Source organism: Gobius niger (genome assembly GCF_951799975.1).
Source record: "Gobius niger genome assembly, chromosome: 8".
Taxonomy (NCBI): Eukaryota; Metazoa; Chordata; class Actinopteri; order Gobiiformes; family Gobiidae; genus Gobius; species Gobius niger.
In genome coordinates this window covers 30,612,068-30,630,767 of record NC_136859.1, presented here as the reverse complement: position 1 = coordinate 30,630,767, position 18,700 = coordinate 30,612,068, and the positions used below count along the sequence as shown (strand labels likewise).

Sequence of the window (18,700 nt, the reverse complement as noted above, 5' to 3'; positions counted from 1 at the left end):
CAAAGCTAACTGTGGGCAAGCGCCACTTTAGCAGTGTTTACAACCAAGTTTGAGGGGAAAAAAAATATCTCCATTGTGTAATTGGATGTACAATATCCCTCTCTCCCTTTGTCTTTTCTCTCAGCGTAGTATTTACTCTCACGGACAATCAATAAGTAAAAAAACGCAACATGCTACGACACCTGCTGTGACGCTTATGGCCTCTAGGGACATGAGTTACTTAGTACTGCTTTAATTAGAATGGAACATATCGTGTTGAAATGGTTTTGCGAAATCACAATATTATCGTTATCGCATTATTGCACAGGCATATCGCCCATTGTAAGTTAATTCAACATCGTTCCGCCCTAAAATGTAAGACTGGTTTAAGACATGAACCCAGACGGTGGGCAGCTCAATTCCTGAAGTCATTTCAGTGTTGTAAAATTATTGGTTGTGATGTATTGTTACAGGGCTATGTCTAGGTTTATAGGGGCCCCGTGCGAATATCTATTTGGGCCGCCTACCAGCCAATAAGATACAATAAGAAATTTACAAGAGCTCTCAAGAACACTAGCATGTGCAATCAAAAAAGAACAAGCAAAATGTGCAAAGTGATAAGAAAACAAAGCTATCTTATGGAGAATAAAAGCAAACTTAAACCGAGCACATTTTCTCCAGTTCAGCTTTCCCCAAATCTAAAAGCTCAAAAGGGCAACAAAAACAAGATGGAAATGAGGATGGAAAGACAGCAAAAAAAAAAAAACAACAACAAAAGAGACAAAACTGCCATAACTTTGCAAAAAGTATTTAACTAGATCAGTATAAACATCTCAATTTGAGCATAATAATCCAAATTTTTGTTGTTAGTTAAGAAGTTCTTGGGCATTTGTCCTAGATTAATTCACCTGTTTCTGACTCGTTTCGATACATTTCGTCCTTATTTCAAGTAATTTTCTTTGCCAATGGGGTAAGAAAATTGGTCTTATCTCATTGGCAATTTTACTTTCTTATTTCATTCCTCAAACAAGCAAAGTAAACTTGGTCCGATCAGGAAAAGTGTCTAAATGAGTGAAAACCACTCAAAACAAGATACATTTCCTCAATTCAAGTCATTCAAGCCAATGCTTGATATTTACTTTTTATAGTGAACAAAATGTGACAAAATAGCAAAAATACAACGAATAATCTGAGATCATTTTTGTAGGTCTTAGCCTTTAAATGAGGAGTTACACTGTCCTATAGGCTGTAAGCTCCAGTCGAGAAGCTTTTAGATTTGGGTAAAGCTGAACTGGAGAAAATGTGCTCGGTTAAGGTGGGGGAAAAAGGAATGAAAAATATACAAACACATATGTAGTAATAAAATACTGAAAATGTACAGTTGGGTGTATCCTGTATTCTGTGCGCTGCCAACTTTCTTTCCACTTTACTATTATTCAAACGCACTGGTCTTTAATTTTCCAAAGATAGACTTAAGAACACCTATTGGAAAGCCATCAGAGCCAGAACGCTCAGTCGCCAGTGGAACTACGCCCGAAGACATTTGGCCACATCACGTTGAATTTGAAGCCCCTTCTCTCTGGCCGAAACCTCGCAGATTTTGATTAGTGATATTGGCCACGGCTCTTTTTTTGTCTTACATATTAAAGCTTGCATGTGCGCTGATGGGAGTGCGATAATCAAAGTTTGGCAGTAAAGACTCCATCTTGATTGCGCGGACTGTTCGCCAAAGGCCTGTGGAAGTGGTACGTATGAGAAGCAGATGAGCGGGGAGGATGGAGGATTACTATGGTGTGGCAGACAGTGAGCAGAGATCACGGTCGGAGCTCTGCAGGCAGATGTACAGACGGGTAATATTCCTCTGGAAATGTGACAAGGTGAAGAGGGCTCAGAGCTGTAAATGTGTGTACAGTACAGCGCGAAAACGGGGGCAAAGGTGGCGAAAAAGGAAGAAGTTTTTGCCCCTACCTTTCTTGACTTTCTTAGACGGCTCTCGCTTCTTGATGAACTTGGCGGCGTCAGGTTGCAGGACCGCCTCCTCGCCGTCTCCTGCTGCTTCTGCGATGGATTCCACGCCACCTTAGGAAAAAGGGTGAGAATTTTAACATCTTTCCCATTTTGAACCATTTCACAAACGTAATAATACCAGGAGTAATTTGGCATCCGCACAGTAAAGTGAAGATTACTGCGCAGTAAAGTGAAGACTACTGAGTGGATTTCGAACTACTCCTGGTATTATTACGCCTTACAATATAGTCCCCCCTTTTATCCGCTTAGAAAATCCACATTGTTTAATTTTGTGTAATTATACTTTGTAGTGGAACTCTTCACGTAACCATATTTAAATAGGGAAAACGTGGAAGAGCTTGGTAGCTTCTATCTTGACCTGTTTTGGAGCTATAGAGGAGAGTGGGAGAGGCTAAATGCTAACGCCGTCTGCGCTGTGTTTACGTGACTGAAGGCACGGGTGAAGACCAGACAGGTACAAAAGAACTCGTCAAAGCTAAGGTAAGAACATATCTCAGTATGTAAAAACGATGGCCTATTCCTTTAATTCATAAAAACAAAAACTCCACTTATAATAGTGAAATTAATGTAATAAGTTGCTGTAGGAAATCCAGTCTGTAGCAAGTTGATTTCTTAACTTATTTTGCCTATGCTCATAAACACGACTTTGATGGCCTTCAGACCTCTTGTTTTATTGGCACACATAGCCAGAGATGGTATTTTTATTGACATTTTATAATTCCACGCAATTAAAACTGCAAAAAGTAACATTTACTGTGTGACAGCTATGATTCCAAGCCTAAATGAAGGTGTGGGTGATCGGGTTAAACCTGTCTTAAATATACCTATTTGAATGTTTGAATGTATTGACCACCGATCTGTGGCCTTCCACACTGTATGCATGTCAATATGCGGTCCTCCATTAAAAACGTTTGGACATCCCTGGCATAGATGGTCGTCCAACCTGATCTATGAACCCAATATTGCATTTGTCTGACACAGCCAGAGGCCATCTGCAAATTTAACGTTGCATGTCATTCTAAACAGTAGAGGATTGTGTAGCTGTTATTGTTAGCCGACTGAAAATGTTCAAATTGGTACATCACTAATTTGTCTTTGAACACAATGTAGACAGTCAGGACGACTCCTATCATCAGCTTTGTATCTTGGAAATCCCATCTTCCAACAAGCACTTAGAATCTTAAGCTACTGCTGACAACAAAGTCAAATTGATATTTCCCCCTCACAGTCATTCATTTTGTTTGGCTTTTCCCTGTTAGGATTAAGTGACTTGAGGCTCTTTTATCAACTATATGGGTAGAAGACACTGGCCGGGGCTGACATAACACGCTGGATCAGGGTGGGTTTGAAGAGATTGAATTGGCCGCCTTGTCTCCCAGCGCCCCTCTCTCTCCTGTCCTGTCCTGTCCCCCCGGTGTCTCTCCCTCTTCCTCTGCTCGGTCACTGTCTCCTCTTCCGCATTTACTACTTTATCCCTGTCTGTCTCCAGCTTACCCCCTTCCCCTCTGTCATTTTGCCCCCTGCCCCGGCCCAAATCCTTTATTATTACAAGACCAAAAAAAAAAAATGTCCGTCCAATCGTTTTTCAATATCTGCCTCTTCATCCATGACCGTCAATATTCATGTGTTGGCCCAGGAGAATGTCTTCATTTATTTGAATTCTAATCCATCTTTCTTGGGGCTGGTTTGTGGTTTTTATATCAGTGAAACTGCGCTGTATTACAAAGTTGGGAAAAGTGCAAACGAATGCATTAAAGACAAAGACAACTGTGTTACTGTTACCGAGTGGATTGAATACACTGTATCAGCTGTAGTCTTCCATCCGACTGAGAGTTGCACATTTTATTTTGCCAACTCAGCCTCAAACTTAGACATAAATGTGCAAAAGTTCAGTTCAGATCATTTACTTACACTTTAGCTTTTAGACCTGATTTAGTGTTTTTTTAATGTCACGTTTCAACACAATGTGGTGAAAAAAAACAAATTTCATGGAAAATACTGTGTTGAAATGGTTAAGTGAAATACCGCAATCATTTCGTTATTGCAAAACATGGCAGTTGTTTTGTCACTTTGTTGATGAAGCGTATTTCACAAAGGTTTTTTTTTTTTTTTTTAAGAGAAAAGCATTTCAACGATTGTACCTGCTTCCATGGTAATGAAACCTAGGCGCAACATCAACCTGGAAGACTAATTTCAGCTTCACCCAGCCAATGGTCGTGTCACACTTCCACCTCAGCCTATCAGCGCAGCCAATCATCATCAGGGTCCTGCATTTAAGCCTCCAGCGTTCATGGTGCGTCCGCTTCCCAACTGTGCTGTGACCCACCTCCACCCCTTCACCGCCTCTTCTCTCCACAGCCTCACCCTGCTACGCCCTTTGCTGGTCTCCCATACCACCACCAGTGTCCGGGCTTCGGGGAAGACATCCCTAACTCTAAACTACCCATCCTCATCGATATACTACCCATCCACATATCGATGTCTACTGCTTGGGTCTGATCGCCCAAAATATATATGTCAATAAATATCTCAAATAGCTGCAATGAAATAATAAACTATGAAAAGATAATCAATGAAACAGTAAAATTAATCAATCTAATTAGATGTACTTAGTCTGTAAGGAAAACCGTCAAGCAACAGTTTTTGTGCAAGATTCTAAAAGTCATTAACTCTTCAACAGACTGTGGTATCGATGTTTTCCATTTGTTCTCCGAAGTTGAAGCTGAGAAAGCAGTTTTGTCCGAGTTGCTCTGTTCAAGCAGTAAAAATGTTTAACAAAACAATACTTTAAGCAGTAAGGCTGGCAAAAGTCACGCAAAACATGGACGTAAGTCACTTATTTTGCGAATCCGGAAGTACAACTCTATCAACAATGTAATGAATAATCAACAGTTTGCTCAAGAAGTCATTTGTCTGCAGAGGTTGACAAAGAAAGGCTCAAGAACACAAGAAAAGTGAAAAATATTGTAGTTGGGTGTTTTTGTACAGTATAGACTGAAAGGAACTTGGAAAATTCAACCTCCAAAGACATCCCTAACCCTAAACTACCCATCCTCATCGATATACCCATCCATATATCGATGTCTACTGCTGGGGTCTGATCGCCCAAAATATATATGTCATTAAATATCTCAAATAGCTGCAATGAAATAATAAACTATGAAAAGATAATCAATGAAACAGTCAAATTAATCGATCTAATTAGATGTACTTAGGAAAATCGTCAAGCAACAGTTTTTGTGCAAGATTCTGAAAGTCATTAACTCTTCAACAGACTGTGGTATCGATGTTTTCCATTTGTTCTCCGAGGTTGAAGCTGTGAAAGCAGTTTTGTCCGAGTTGCTCTGTTCAAGCAATGAAATCGAAAAGTTTAACAAAACAATACTTTAAGCAGTAAGGCTGGCAAAAGTCACGAAAAACATTGACCTAAGTCACTTATTTTACGAATCCGGAAGTACAACTCTATCAACAATGTAATGAATAATCAACAGTTTGCTCAAGAAGTCATTTGTGTGCAGAGGTTGGCAAAGAAAGGCTCAAGAACACAAGAAAAGTAAAGAATATTGCGGATTTAATCAGTTGGTTAGTTAGCCCACAGCTCATTCTCAATCTGACCCGAGAGTGCACTTTTATGCCACTTTGAACCATTTCTTCACACATACTGCAATCTTGTCCTCTTTGAATCCTGTCTGCCGTCGCGTCTACCTTAAGGCGTCTGAGAATGTTTAGCATCTCCCCTCCGCTGCTCCTCCGTGTGTGTGCGTAGATTAGCCCGTAAGCCCCCTCTAATATTCATCCCGGCCTTCCTTAAAGCCCATCTTGTTCTCTTTGGTGGGTCGCCGGCGCACACATCAGCGCTTGTTTGAAATGCGATACTTTATGCTTCTAATTGGGCAGGTGTTTTTCTAAGACCGCTCCTGCTTTTTTTTTTTTTTTTTCCTTTTTCCACCAACACTGTCTTACAATTTCACGGGAATGTATCAACGGCAGGTAAAAGGAAATCGGGCGCCCGTCTGAAGGAGCTTAGGCTGAAACAGAATCACACGGTTAGGGCGGACGAGCCGCTGACCCCACACACTGGCCGCCTTTGACGTCCGGGTGCCACTGGGTGTAAATAGTACGTGTAATTTGCCCTGACTGCTTTTGAGTGGAAAGAATGTGGGACACTTTCCACGATGATGAAATGGCTAGAAGTGTATTAACGGGAATGGTTAATGGTGTTTTCTTTACGTTTGAAAAAAGAGAAAGAAAAGGAAGTTGAGGATTTTTCACGTTTTAGAAATACTTTTCAGAAATAGATGAGTTCCCGGACTAGTCATTAAGCATTACTCAAATTAAGAATATTTTAGCCTTAGGGCCAGCCTACACATAGCGGTCAATGTTGAGATTTTGAAGCTATAGCCTGATTTATTGAGCTTTCATCACAAAAAAACAAGGAAGAATCTGATTTTTTTTGTTTGTTCACATTATATACATAGCTTATTCAAAAACTAAACCAAATATCCCAAATACCCTCTGAGAAAATCGTTGTAATTCACACATTTAACAACTTAAGTTTCAAATTGGTATCTTTACATTTTTTTCTTCTTTTCTTTGTTCACCTGAAGAGTCTCTCCTTAGCAAAACTTTTTTTATTCTGGGTTTTTGAATATTATTAAACTCTTAACACCTACCTGAACTGAGCACATTTTTTCTCCAGTTTAGCGCCACCCAAATCCAAAAGCTTCTTGAAAAAAAGCATTCAAATAGCAAAAAAAATACAAGGATAAAAACGCAACATATAAGCGACAAAAAGGTGCCAAACACATGACAAAAACTCAACAAAAAAGTGACACAAGTGTGGGCGAAACCATGACAAAAAAGCAACAAAAAAAACACACAAAAAAACAATGAAAAAGCAACAAAAATACGAAAACACAACAAAAAAAGAGACAAAAACGTTTCAAAAATGTGACATAAACACGGCGACAATGTCACGATCAGTTTTGTAGGCCTTGGCTTTCAAATGAGGCGTTACACTGTTGCTCTCCAGTCGAGAAGCTTTTAGATTCGGGTAATGCCGAACTGGAGGAAATGTGCTCGGGTCAGGCGGGGGTTAAGAGGTGAATGTGGCCAAAAAAGAGCCACTAAGCTAATACTGTTGTGATTAAAGGGATATTTCAGGATTTTTGACATAGGGCCTCATTTCCTAGTTGTCCAGAGTGTTGCTGATTTCTGGAGATATTTTTTTGTGATTCAAGCAGTTCTTATGTTTGAAGAGTTTCGTGGCGCTAGGCTAATGCAAGGCTAGTGCATTTCTACGATATCAGCTAGCCTGCATTAAAAACAGTCTGACCCGCTCCACAGAGCACCTGAGGCAAATCACTTATAACACCAGACTAACCATATAAATGTCTGTGTCCATAGAATAATTTTAACTATTTTGCATTTGAAATACCTTATATTTGAGCAGCATCAGCTTTGTGGTTGTATAAGCTACGCAGTGGCGGAGGGATCTGCAAGAAAATAGTCCCTCAAAATGCGATCATTCATGTGATGCAAGGTCAGTTATATTCCAAAAATTATTCTTGCGACACAGACATTTATATGGTTAGTCTGGCGTTATAAGTGATTTGCCTCAGGTGTTCTGTGGAGCAGGTCAGACTGTTTTTAATGCAGGCTAGCTGATATCGTAGAACTCTTCAAACATAAGAACTGCATGAATTACAAAAAAAAAATCTCCAGGTACCAGCTACACTCTGGATAACTAGGAAATGAGGCCCTATATCAAAAGTCCTGAAATATCCCTTTAATTCTTCTTTTTGCAGAGTGAACTAATTCTAATTAACCCTAGCCCGAAGACTTTGAATGAATTGGTGGGATACAATTGGTCGCCCAGAATAACCCGCTTCTCCAGTGAGGGAAAAGTTCTGATCCATCAATAAACAATACGTTTTATCCCGAGTTGGTCTCAAACTAACTTCCAAATATTCAGTATGTAAGAAAACCCAAACCCATATGCTTTCTGACCATTTGGACGAACCGCTTCAGCCCTGTTTATAAAGTGGCTATATATGTAGCTGGTTGTAAACAGTTGGAGAAGCTTTAGGTCACGAATTGACAGGTCGGTGACAGTGTGATTATTGTTTAGCCCAGTTCGTCGAGGCTCCGGACATCACGGAGCGGTGTGGTCCTCTCCGGGGACCACACCGCTCCGTCCTGAGGGCCTCTTTTTTGGACACCATGTTTGGACAGCCTTGGTCTGAGGATGAGGCTGGTTCCAATATACCTCGGTGTGCGCCCGCGCTGCACAGTGGAGACACCAGCGCATTCCTGCTTTATTCTGGGCTGCGGTGTACAGATGGGGGGTGACACAGTGCTGCTGCGGTCACCAGCAATTTGACTGTGGGCTTTACGCTATTTCAATCCCCACGTACGGGCGCATACATCTCAGGAGGCACGCGTCACACCCACTGATCCCAGCGGCCTGACGGATGGACGGCCTGTTGAAAGATACTGGGACAGGGTTATATTTATGAGGGACACCTGATAGCTTTTTGATTTCAATCGAAGAAGAACGGCTGCTCATGATGCTCATACTGTTGCTGTTGTGAATGCAAATCCGATACAGTCATGCGGACAAAGCGGAAAGCTATGAAATAAAACAGTTATTAGGGCCGCATAATATTGTGTAAAACAAATCGAAATATTTGATGACTTCACCACTCTTGCTTGGGTCAATGTGGCGTGTCAGTGACTGAGTGGTTGATGTTTGGGGAATAATGTAAATGAGTGTCCAGAAAAGCTCTTTATAAAACCAATGCATTATAATTATTGAACAAAAATCATCTGCAATATGGACTTTTCATCAAACTGTGTCAAAATATTAGCAAAGAATAAATAAATCCAGACTGAAAATAAGGCTAAAATGGGCCTAAATGTAGATGAGAACTTATGCACATTTATGCACTCAGTCAGATGGAAAACCTCAGTAATTTTGTGATAGCTTGTGCTGCCCTCACAGTTATGATGACTTAAAGTGATCGTCTGCAAGGTTAACTGTTTCACAATTTCAATAGATTGTGTATTATTGACCGCCTGGGTCTGCAATTCGACCTAATGTAAATAATATATATATTTTTTTTTTCTAAAGTACCCCCTTTCGCTGATTTCAGACACTAATCAGAATCCCCGGGGGCCATCACTTTGACCAATGAGACGAGCTTTCCTGCGAACCGGTCTGTCAGGTCCAATCAGAAGGGAAGGGGGAGGGAGCTTGATCGTTTACCTTTGAAAATTTGTTCTTGCTCCCCTCATTTTGCAAACTAGGAGTGACTTTCTGGTCCAATCAGGAGGGAAGGGGGGGGGGGGCTTGATCACCTTCAAATTTCACTCCCAGTATCTCCTCTTAATCTTACAGACTCACTTTAAGAAAAAATAATGACGGTGTGTTAAACATTTTTGTTTTCATTTTATCTCACACAAATTTGATGATACAAACTCTTTGGGTCATCAGTTTGACTCAATGTAATGTAACAATACAAAACATGTCTAAAAGTAAGTCATTCATGTATTTACTTAACCCATACATACACATACACCTAAGAATAGAGTAGCAGGACCAATTTTCCCAATTCCATTATCAGGAAAAATTCTTTGTCTAATACTATCTTATTGTTAAGTAAGTTCAACTGTTATTTCGGAGTATACAAAGGCTAAAAACATTTGCTGCAACCTTAGCACCTGGTGAAGATGTCTGGACTTTTAAAGATTTAATAGGGGAAAATGAGAAAGCAGGATATGGAATGGCGAAAACATTTCCTCCATAAACAACATATAGCGGCGGACAAACGTTTGCCAAACCCCGCGATTTTATTAGTGTGCACTCGAGTTTGTGATTTATTAAACAATCCTACACAGGTAATGACTATATTTCCCAAAGTGGAGCGCGGCGTGTTATTTTTAGTATTTTTGGAGCAGAACTCTTCAATTTGGAACACCACAGAGTTAGAACAAAGACAGCTGCTGAGGATTACACACTTGTGCTGACCTCCACTTCCACAAACGGAGCGCACAGACACACACACTCGCATCTTCTCCCCTCTCTTTAAGTCCAAAATAGACACAGGCCCCAAACCACAGCTACCAATGGAGCAGTGTGGAAATATCTGCACACTACACAACTACTACTACTAGAACTGCTGCTACAGGGGTGTTTGCGCATACAGATGGGAGGGTAAACATAAATGTAAACATGGTAGTTGAGGTTCTGAATGTTGAAAGTAGAGAAAATGAGGTGCGAAGTTTAAAATAGACTGGGATGATCTCATTTTGGAACAGACTGGCTTCAGCAGTTTGCCCTTAATACTAAACATTTCATATTTTTTTACATACTAGGCCACATTTGATCATGTTACGATGTCGTTCCCTTGCGGAAAGAGTGGGATCGATTTCTTGGTAGTAAAAATCAATCACAACCTTTACCCAAACCCAGTTAAGATATAAGAAAACAGGGTTAGAAAATGCCATGATCCCCAAGTATCCGCTGGCACAATGCAATTATAAACCTATTAACATGTTATTACAGTGTTGTATTTAAACGGTGACTATCATTTCCTTCTGTGGCAGCTGAGACAGGATGTTTAAAATTCTAAAAAGTTAAAGAATAAGAAAAAGCAATGCTCAGGTGGACATATTTTACGAAGCCAAAATGATGGCAAATTATTTCTAAACCGAACGTGTGGCTTATAAACCTCAGCATTGATCTTTATACTGGATGTGTTAATAAATGTGTGTATGAAAACAAACACTTGATGAGTAAGGACTGCTCTTTTTAAGTACTTATTTTGTTTGGAGCACCCTCCACTGGCAGCAGGGGGAATTGATCATGGTAAGTGAAAACGCAAGGCACTAGGGCTGGGACGATACATTTTCTGTCACAATCCGATCTGTATCACGATACTCAGGGGCCGAGTCGATATGTACCATACGTTTTTTTTGGGTTTTTTTATAGGGACAATGCATATTAATGGACAGTTGCACATGAGCACTGTAAATATGCCAGATTATAGCAGAGATGCTAGTTTCCATCTGTAGTCCCTTGGCAGGCAACACATACACAATTTACGATTTACAATTTACAAAATGTGACAAGAAATCACTACAAATGCAATAACAACTAGTTATTAAGTGTTCACAGGCCTGGGTTTCCTTTAATAATAATAAGCAATTATGCTAAGTAATATTGTAAAAAGTTTAAAAATAAATCAAAAAGTTGATAAAACAAATGCCATGTGACATTTGTTAAAGTCCTGTGTAACTGAAAAGCAAAGCAGTGCATGATAAAAATGCCTCCAAACACAAGTATTGTGATACTTGATAAAGTATCGATACTTGCTATTGCGATCCAATCTGATCCGATATTTTGTCCCAGCCGTTCAAGGCACCAACTTGGCCAACGTCCTGCTAACAAATTGTAATAAACATAGCGTGTGTGCAGAGCAGCTCATGAGGGTAAAGTAAAGGTTTATAGACTTCTGTTGCACGATAATATCCAGCAAATACAGATGGGTGTGCGTTTTGTAGCAGAAGAAGTTATGGGATTACTTAAACTTGTGTGAGTGAAAGAAAATCTTACTCCAGATACGTTTTGGATGAGGGATGATTATTGCATGATTGAAATCTCCAAAAAGTACATTTTGCAAGATACATTGATTGAAACTCCCCGAAAGTTGAAGCAGCCAGTCTGCAGTGTGTCTGGAGATGGAGTAAGATTATGTCAAGCCAGAGCGTCATGCCCTCTCGGTGAGTCAGGCACAGAGGCATGCCCCGGTCCTCAGTGACTAATGAACTGTGATCCACACCAAACCACCAGGTGCAAAACTTTCAGCTGTTCGACCAGCTGGGTCACATGATGTCACCACACTCCCCGGGTCACGTGATGTTATGACTGCTGCAGTACAGGTTCCTGAGGCAGATGTTTAGAAGGGGATGTCTAAAAATAGAATCACTGTATTATGTTACTGAGAAACAGAGGTTGCTTTGCACAAAGAAAGTTGATTGTTGAGTGAAATTTTGGTCAAAACTGAGTTGTTTCAAATGGAAGCTAAATATCATGATCTCAATTCTGGAACGTAGGAATCAAAACAAGCAAAGCACGCTGTTAAACCGAACTGAGCTGTGTGCGATAACGAGTGGTGAGTGGTTATTTCTGGCGCATAATTTAAGGGAAGACATCTGGGCCAAGGATGGAGCCTTGTGGGACACTACATTTGACCGGCTCACTTCGTTGGTCAGTGTTCTGTAAATGATTTAGCTATTATGTTTCTCTTTTTACTATGAGTCCATTCATACACATGAGAAATAAAGCTTCCTTATCCTCCCAAAAAAAAAAAAAAAGACAAAAATCTGATTTTAATGTAGAGCTGGGTCATTTTTTCTTTGTTTTTCTTCAAATATACATAAAAAACTCTTACGATTCTTACTTACGATTCAACTCGATTTTTTTCCTCCATTTAAAACAAACTGCTGACAGTAAATATATTTCAAATATATATATACTGGTTGTTTTTCGTTAAAGTGCATCAACAAGGCCATTGTGCCGTATACAGTTTTTAACAAAGATTTTTAAACATCCAAATATTTAATAGTCTAAAAATGTGAATTGATTTTACTTACTAACTCAATTTTTTATTCAAATTTCTTTTTTGCCCAGCACTATTTTAACGTGTTGTGTTCAATTTAAACTTGTCTTTTTTTAAATACATTTTAAACATTAATCTCAAAATTCAATACTCTGCAACAATGTACACTTTGTACTTGTACAGTTTTTCTCCATTTGATTTTTCTTCTCCATTTAAAAACCCAGAGGACAGGGACTGATGGAGGGTTGAAAAATAGCATCTTGAGGACAGGAGACTGGATTGTGGGAAGCAAAAAGGCGTAAAAAGGCAGACTGTAATTGATGATCTTGTCAGAGAGGCTCCTGTAAAGTCCAGCCAGGGCTAAATGAGCCGGAGAGAGTGTGTGAGAGTGTCCACTGTAAACGTACGCTCCGTTTTACAAGTCTGTTTTTGTACAGGATAAGTGCAACATCGAAGTTTTGTCTTGGTGGTGTGGCCGTGTTTTATAACTTCTTGTACATTTAAAAGAGCATGTCTGTGTGCCATAAACGCCACGCTGTGAACGGGCCTCATGTTTCTGACAGGCCGAGCCGAAAATCTTCACCGAGGGACGTGGATACGCGGAAGATGGAGACTCGCTCAGTTTGAGTATGGCTGTCAGGGGACGCCGTGTTGGAGGGGGGGAGTGAGTGTGCACTTTTATAGGATTACGCCTGGTGACCTTTTACCTTTATAGTTCACACTTTTGATGGATTAACCTTTATCATATGCAAAACGTAAGGTAATTTGAGGAAAGATGCATCTGCTGAGGGAGACATTTGTGCACAGCTGGAAAATACTCAAATACAACTATTCAAGCAGCTTTCAAGACTAAAAAAAGTTGAATTTCTATCTTTCACTGTATCACAATCACGGAAAAAAGCACTCTCTTTACCCTCCTTCCTGCCGTCAGCCGCATCTCCCCTGTGCCTCAAGAACCAACCAACCAACCAATCAATGAGCACTTTTCAAACATTTCCTACTGATGGATGACTAATAGCGCTTACACAAACAACAATGACGATGACAAAGCCACAGTTCTCCCATGACGTTGTCCAATTGCATGTCTCATACACATTTTGGCTAATAACTGCATTCATTTTAGACTAATTCAATTGAACGCACCTCTCTGTCGTCCGAAACCTGCCTTTGACTCATACGTCTAACTGGAATACCCCACCCCTCTGTTAATACTATCCCTATGCGAAGCTGCGCTCATGCCAGCTTACATCAGCGCCTTACCGGGAGCAGCCAGGTTCTGTATCTGGGCCGGGACCTGCACATTGGCCTCGGAGCACAGGGACAGGCGCCCCCCTTTGCCGATGCGCTCGCACAGCAGGGCGATGTGCTTCTTGAGGCGCGCTGTGTCTTTTGGCAGCTCCAGCACGGGGCCCCCGGTCTGGGCCAGGGAGATGGCTTGGTCCTTGGGGCTCCGCGACAGACAGGTTCTCAACAGGTGGGTCACGGCGGCGTCGCAGCTCTCCTCCCAACCCTACGGACACAAGAGAGTCTTTATGGTCATCATTTAAAGGAGCTTTGATTTTGGGGTTTGTGCAACGGGGCAGCTCGGGGTAAAAGGGGGCGAAGAGCGGGAGGAGACATCCAGCAAATAAAAAAATAATAATAATGTATAGTGACTTTAAAGTGGAGAGTTTTATGCAGAAATTACTTTTTAGAGCTTTTTACCATGTTATAATTTCGTTCTCTCATCAAAAACATACCTGGAGCTGTGTTTCGACACTCGCGGATCTTTGAGTAATCTACGAATCTATCACCGTCGTTACATGACAAATGGAAGTCCAATCTTTCACCTAGTCGTAAGTAGTTAGCAAGAAACTGCGCATGCTTTCAAAGAAAACGGCAACATATCACCAGAAAGCTAACAGCTAACAGAGGAAAGCTAACATTGTGGCTGCATCAGCGCGGAGAATGTGTGTCGGGGAATGGGACACAGCAAAGATTGGCTCCGATCGATCACATAAAAACAAAAAATAAACACCAATAAAGTCATTGAAACCACCAGCTAAATATAAAGTGGCCTTTTAAGCTGTGATTGTTGAAAAAAAGTTTATTACACAATTCTCTTTCACAAAGAGCCATAGCGTTTTATTGCATTGTGTCATATAACGTTAGCCTATACCCGCCGAATGCTAATCAGCCTCTTTATTTGTGTTTTAGGTGGATTTGAGTTGGGCGTAAACAGTGGGTGTTTAGTTAAAGATCTGTAGGACATCAAAACAGCAGTTTAGTCTGAAAGCACCTTGGGCTAAAGGGGGCTAAATGAGGCTAACTGGGCTAGCGCTTTGCTACAAACAGCAGCAAAAGGTGAACCGGAAATGGTGCACATAGCCATCAACCTCCCGCTGCTGCCAAAGGACATTCAGCTGTCATAACTGGGACAAAACTGGTGTGACAGGGTTTGGGGAAAAACGGATAGGAGTCGAATCTTTGTCCTAGTTGGATTATACTTCACATGTAAATGAAGTGCATGAAGCTTCCAAAAAGTTCCTCCTTAAGTTCTACGTATCCAGGACATGCACCCCTCACCTCTTTATCTCTTTCTAAACTTAATCCTTTCGTCACAAAGTAAAAACACCCGTCATATCTTATCTACACACACTGGCATCATGGTCTATTTTCTTTCCCTCTCTCTTCACGGAAACAGCTCCACAGCAAAGGGGAGCAGGAGGGGGGACTAGGAGGGGCTTGAAAACCAGGAAGTGAAACTAGTAGATATTGTGTTTCTCTTTGTGAACAAAGTTGCACATTTATGTTACAATTTTAGAGCTAGTATTTGGCCAGACTTGTCACTCGCGGGCACACTCATGTCAGAGAAACAACAGAACACAAGTGGATCCAATTTAATTACAGCAAAATGGTGACGGCGCAGAATAACACGGCAAAATGAAACGTCTGACTATAAATGAAAGAGCTGACCTTAGAACTCGGACGCTTTAACGACCCTCTTGACATTTATGAAAGCGTAACAAAATAAAACACATGGAATCAATGAGAGGGAGGAACACAGTCATATACAGCAGTCATAAATGTCAGGCTCGTGAAAGGCATGTTTTGTACCGCTCTCTCCGTCACCGTGGAAACCGGCACGCAAGCCTTATCTGTGCATTACATCTCGCACACAAACGCACACCTGACAGAAGCAGAAACAGCCCAGACCGTGAGACTGTCCTTTCTCATAATCCAAATATTAAAATGCCCGGATTCTGAATACATTTGTTCATTTTTTGGCTCTGATGTGGTATTTTGACCAGGACTCCAACCAAATAATGCACTTTATACAGTGTAGTCAACTTTTGGGTTTACAAGCGACTATTAAGTAGGGCCTACTTTTTTGCAGAAAACATTTTTTCTTCTTGTTAGGGATGCACCGATACCACTTTTTCTAAAACCGATACTAGTACTTTGATTTAAGTACTTGCCGATACCGAATACCGATACGAGTACAAGGCATTTTCTTCAACATACTTTTTTAAGTGAATTACTGTTTATAGACATTTACGTTTCCTTGAGCAAAGTAGACCACACAGGGAAGTTATATCAACATTGAACAGATGCCATTTTATTTATTTTTTATTATCATTTTATTATATTTTATTTAACAATAGTATTGAGATGTTACTTATTACTGCAGTTAAATGGTCTCTTTTTAACTTTACTTCAGCTCCGTTCAGATTTTCTCGTGTGTTTATAGAAGCTTAGCGAGTAGCTGCAGCATTTTGATCGTTTTGCTGCAGCTAATTTTTGCTCAATATGGACATGTTATATGTCTTTATTTTGAATTTTCTGAGCACTTTTTAGTCGCTGGGTTAGTTTTTCATCTGTATAAGCCCCTGGGCAATCGCCAGAACTGTTAGCCGCGAGTTAGCGGCTAGTTAGCAACATTAGCTTGTATCTTGTAAACACTGCAGACTCCACGCTGCAGCAATAACAACATTAGCTCTGGTTAAATCCAGCACAGACTCTGATTTAGGGAGTGTCGTCTGTAATAAAGTCAGCTCTATGTGGAAGATTGTATTTACACTAAAGAATTTGTTGCTATTTTCTCTCCTCAGTTGAGAGCTGCGCAGGAGCGCCTGCCACACATCAAGTGGTATAGGTTTCTGTGATCAGGACCTGATGAATGAGTACGAGTATGAGTACAATTATGTGGTATCGGTCCGATATCCGATACTGGCAACGAATAAAACAAAAAGTGTAACATGCAGAGAAAATATAATACAAAAGGATAAGACGCTTTTCATTTGTCATTATACATTATTTGATGATAATTTACAGTATATCATTGTTATCATTTTATTAGAAAGATACAATCAAATAAATAAAAGGCAGTCAGGCGACCACACAATTCTCATGCTAGTAAAACTAGCATGAGTTTTAAGTTTTTCTTTTCTTCTTTTTATTTTTTACCAAAAGAGAAGAGAAGTAGGTTTGCTTTTTAAAACTTAGTTCTAGCTATTATTTTGGCAGTTTTGATTCTAAGTCTGAGTTCTGAAACAGAAACACAGAGTCCTTTCTCTGAGCTTCTATCAGCACATAATTGTACTATTGTACAATAGATGAATGCTCCAGCCCGGTGATTCTGACATCAGCCTGACTCCACATCTGGAGATGGGTCCCCTGGCGCTGCATTGCGGTCGCCCTCTGCTTTTTTAAGGGTTCCCCCAGCGGCATTGAAGGATGAGTCAAACGCAGAGGACAAATTTCCCTACTGGGACGATAACGCACGCCTTAACCTTTACCTTATTGTGAGTTCACAAACTATAAATTGATCTGTTTTAAAGGGAGCGTACAATGCTTTCTGAGCTCTCTTCCCTCATCAAAAAGCAGCATTGTTCTTTATTCAAGCAGCTTTGAGTAATCTTGTTTTTTTTTTCACTTTGTATTTCCTATTTTTGAGTCAGAAATGAGAGCACGAAAGTAAATTATTCACTACATTCAGATCCTGATCCGGACCGAAAGCAGGTTTAGTCACAACCACGCATAATAAGTCCACTTTGAATAGTTAAAAATAAAAAATAAAAGACAATTCATAAATACACCGGCCGGTTCGTTAAAGTTATGAGGAGAATGACAGTGACAGTGAACATGCAGCGCTTCCCCGCACGGCCCTGAGCTACAGCCGCGGCTAATTACCACTGATTTATCGCCAATAAAGAAGTCTAGCCTGTGCCCGCCTGATCCGTTGGGTGGGTGGGGTGGGGTTATCAGACAGGGCGTGTATCGGGGGGGGGGCGTGTGTGTGGAGGTGGTGCGGCGCGCTGTGATGACAGGTACCCTCCACTCTTCCTCTGCCCCCCGGCCTGTCGCCAAGCTGATAGGCCCCAAATGAGCCATAATGACAGGTAATCAGGCCTGTAATGATGATGACAGAGGGGGCCCGAAAGAGAAAGACACGAGGATGTGGAAGGTCAAGGAGATGGGATGATGACAGAGACCGGGGCCGCATATTACAGACGATCCCAGATAAGGATGAGGCCGTGGGAGGGAAGCAGGGGGTGGGACCAAATCTCAGCACAATACCTCATCAGGTTATCAGAAAGGCGCAATAAAAGAGTGACACGGCGTAGCAGCAGGCCTGGGGTGGAAAGTTGGCACGGGCCTGCTTATGCACCCAGGCTGATGCATAGGTTCCACATGCTGCAGAGGAAAAGCAACGAGAAGAAAGGAACGCACACGGAGGCCGGACAGACGCAGATATGGATACAGGCCAGAGAGATGAATTAGGAGGAAATTCATGTAGAAACGGGGAATCAAAGGAGGACTTTGTGTGTGTGTGTGAGCGTTTTAACGTTTAACTGGAGTTCAGATGGATGAACAATCATTATGGCTGAGGACATAAAACTATATCCATTGATATAAATGCCCAGCAAGCATCTCAGTGGCTACGTTTACATGGAGACCAAAAATCGGATTATAATCTGATTTCTGGAGTTCTCAGATTATTGAAGAGAGACGTAAACAGCATAATCTGATGATCTGTTGTCTGATATTCATATAATCTGATTTATTCCCGATACGGGTACCTGAACTAA

The 18,700-nt window shown here is 40.9% G+C and overlaps 1 protein-coding gene across 2 annotated transcripts in view; it reads right to left on the bottom strand.

The window, feature by feature from the left end:
* The window catches only part of bbs9 (Bardet-Biedl syndrome 9), a 252,177-nt gene that overhangs the window by 55,327 nt on the left and 178,150 nt on the right, over positions 1 to 18,700 (bottom strand). For both annotated transcript variants that reach the window (XM_079561877.1, XM_079561878.1), the window contains 2 exons: positions 13,890 to 14,139; positions 1,948 to 2,058 (listed from right to left, as the gene is read on the bottom strand). In XM_079561877.1, coding sequence (XP_079418003.1) covers positions 1,948 to 2,058; positions 13,890 to 14,139 — 361 coding nt within the window. The remainder of the gene's footprint in view (positions 1 to 1,947; positions 2,059 to 13,889; positions 14,140 to 18,700) is intronic.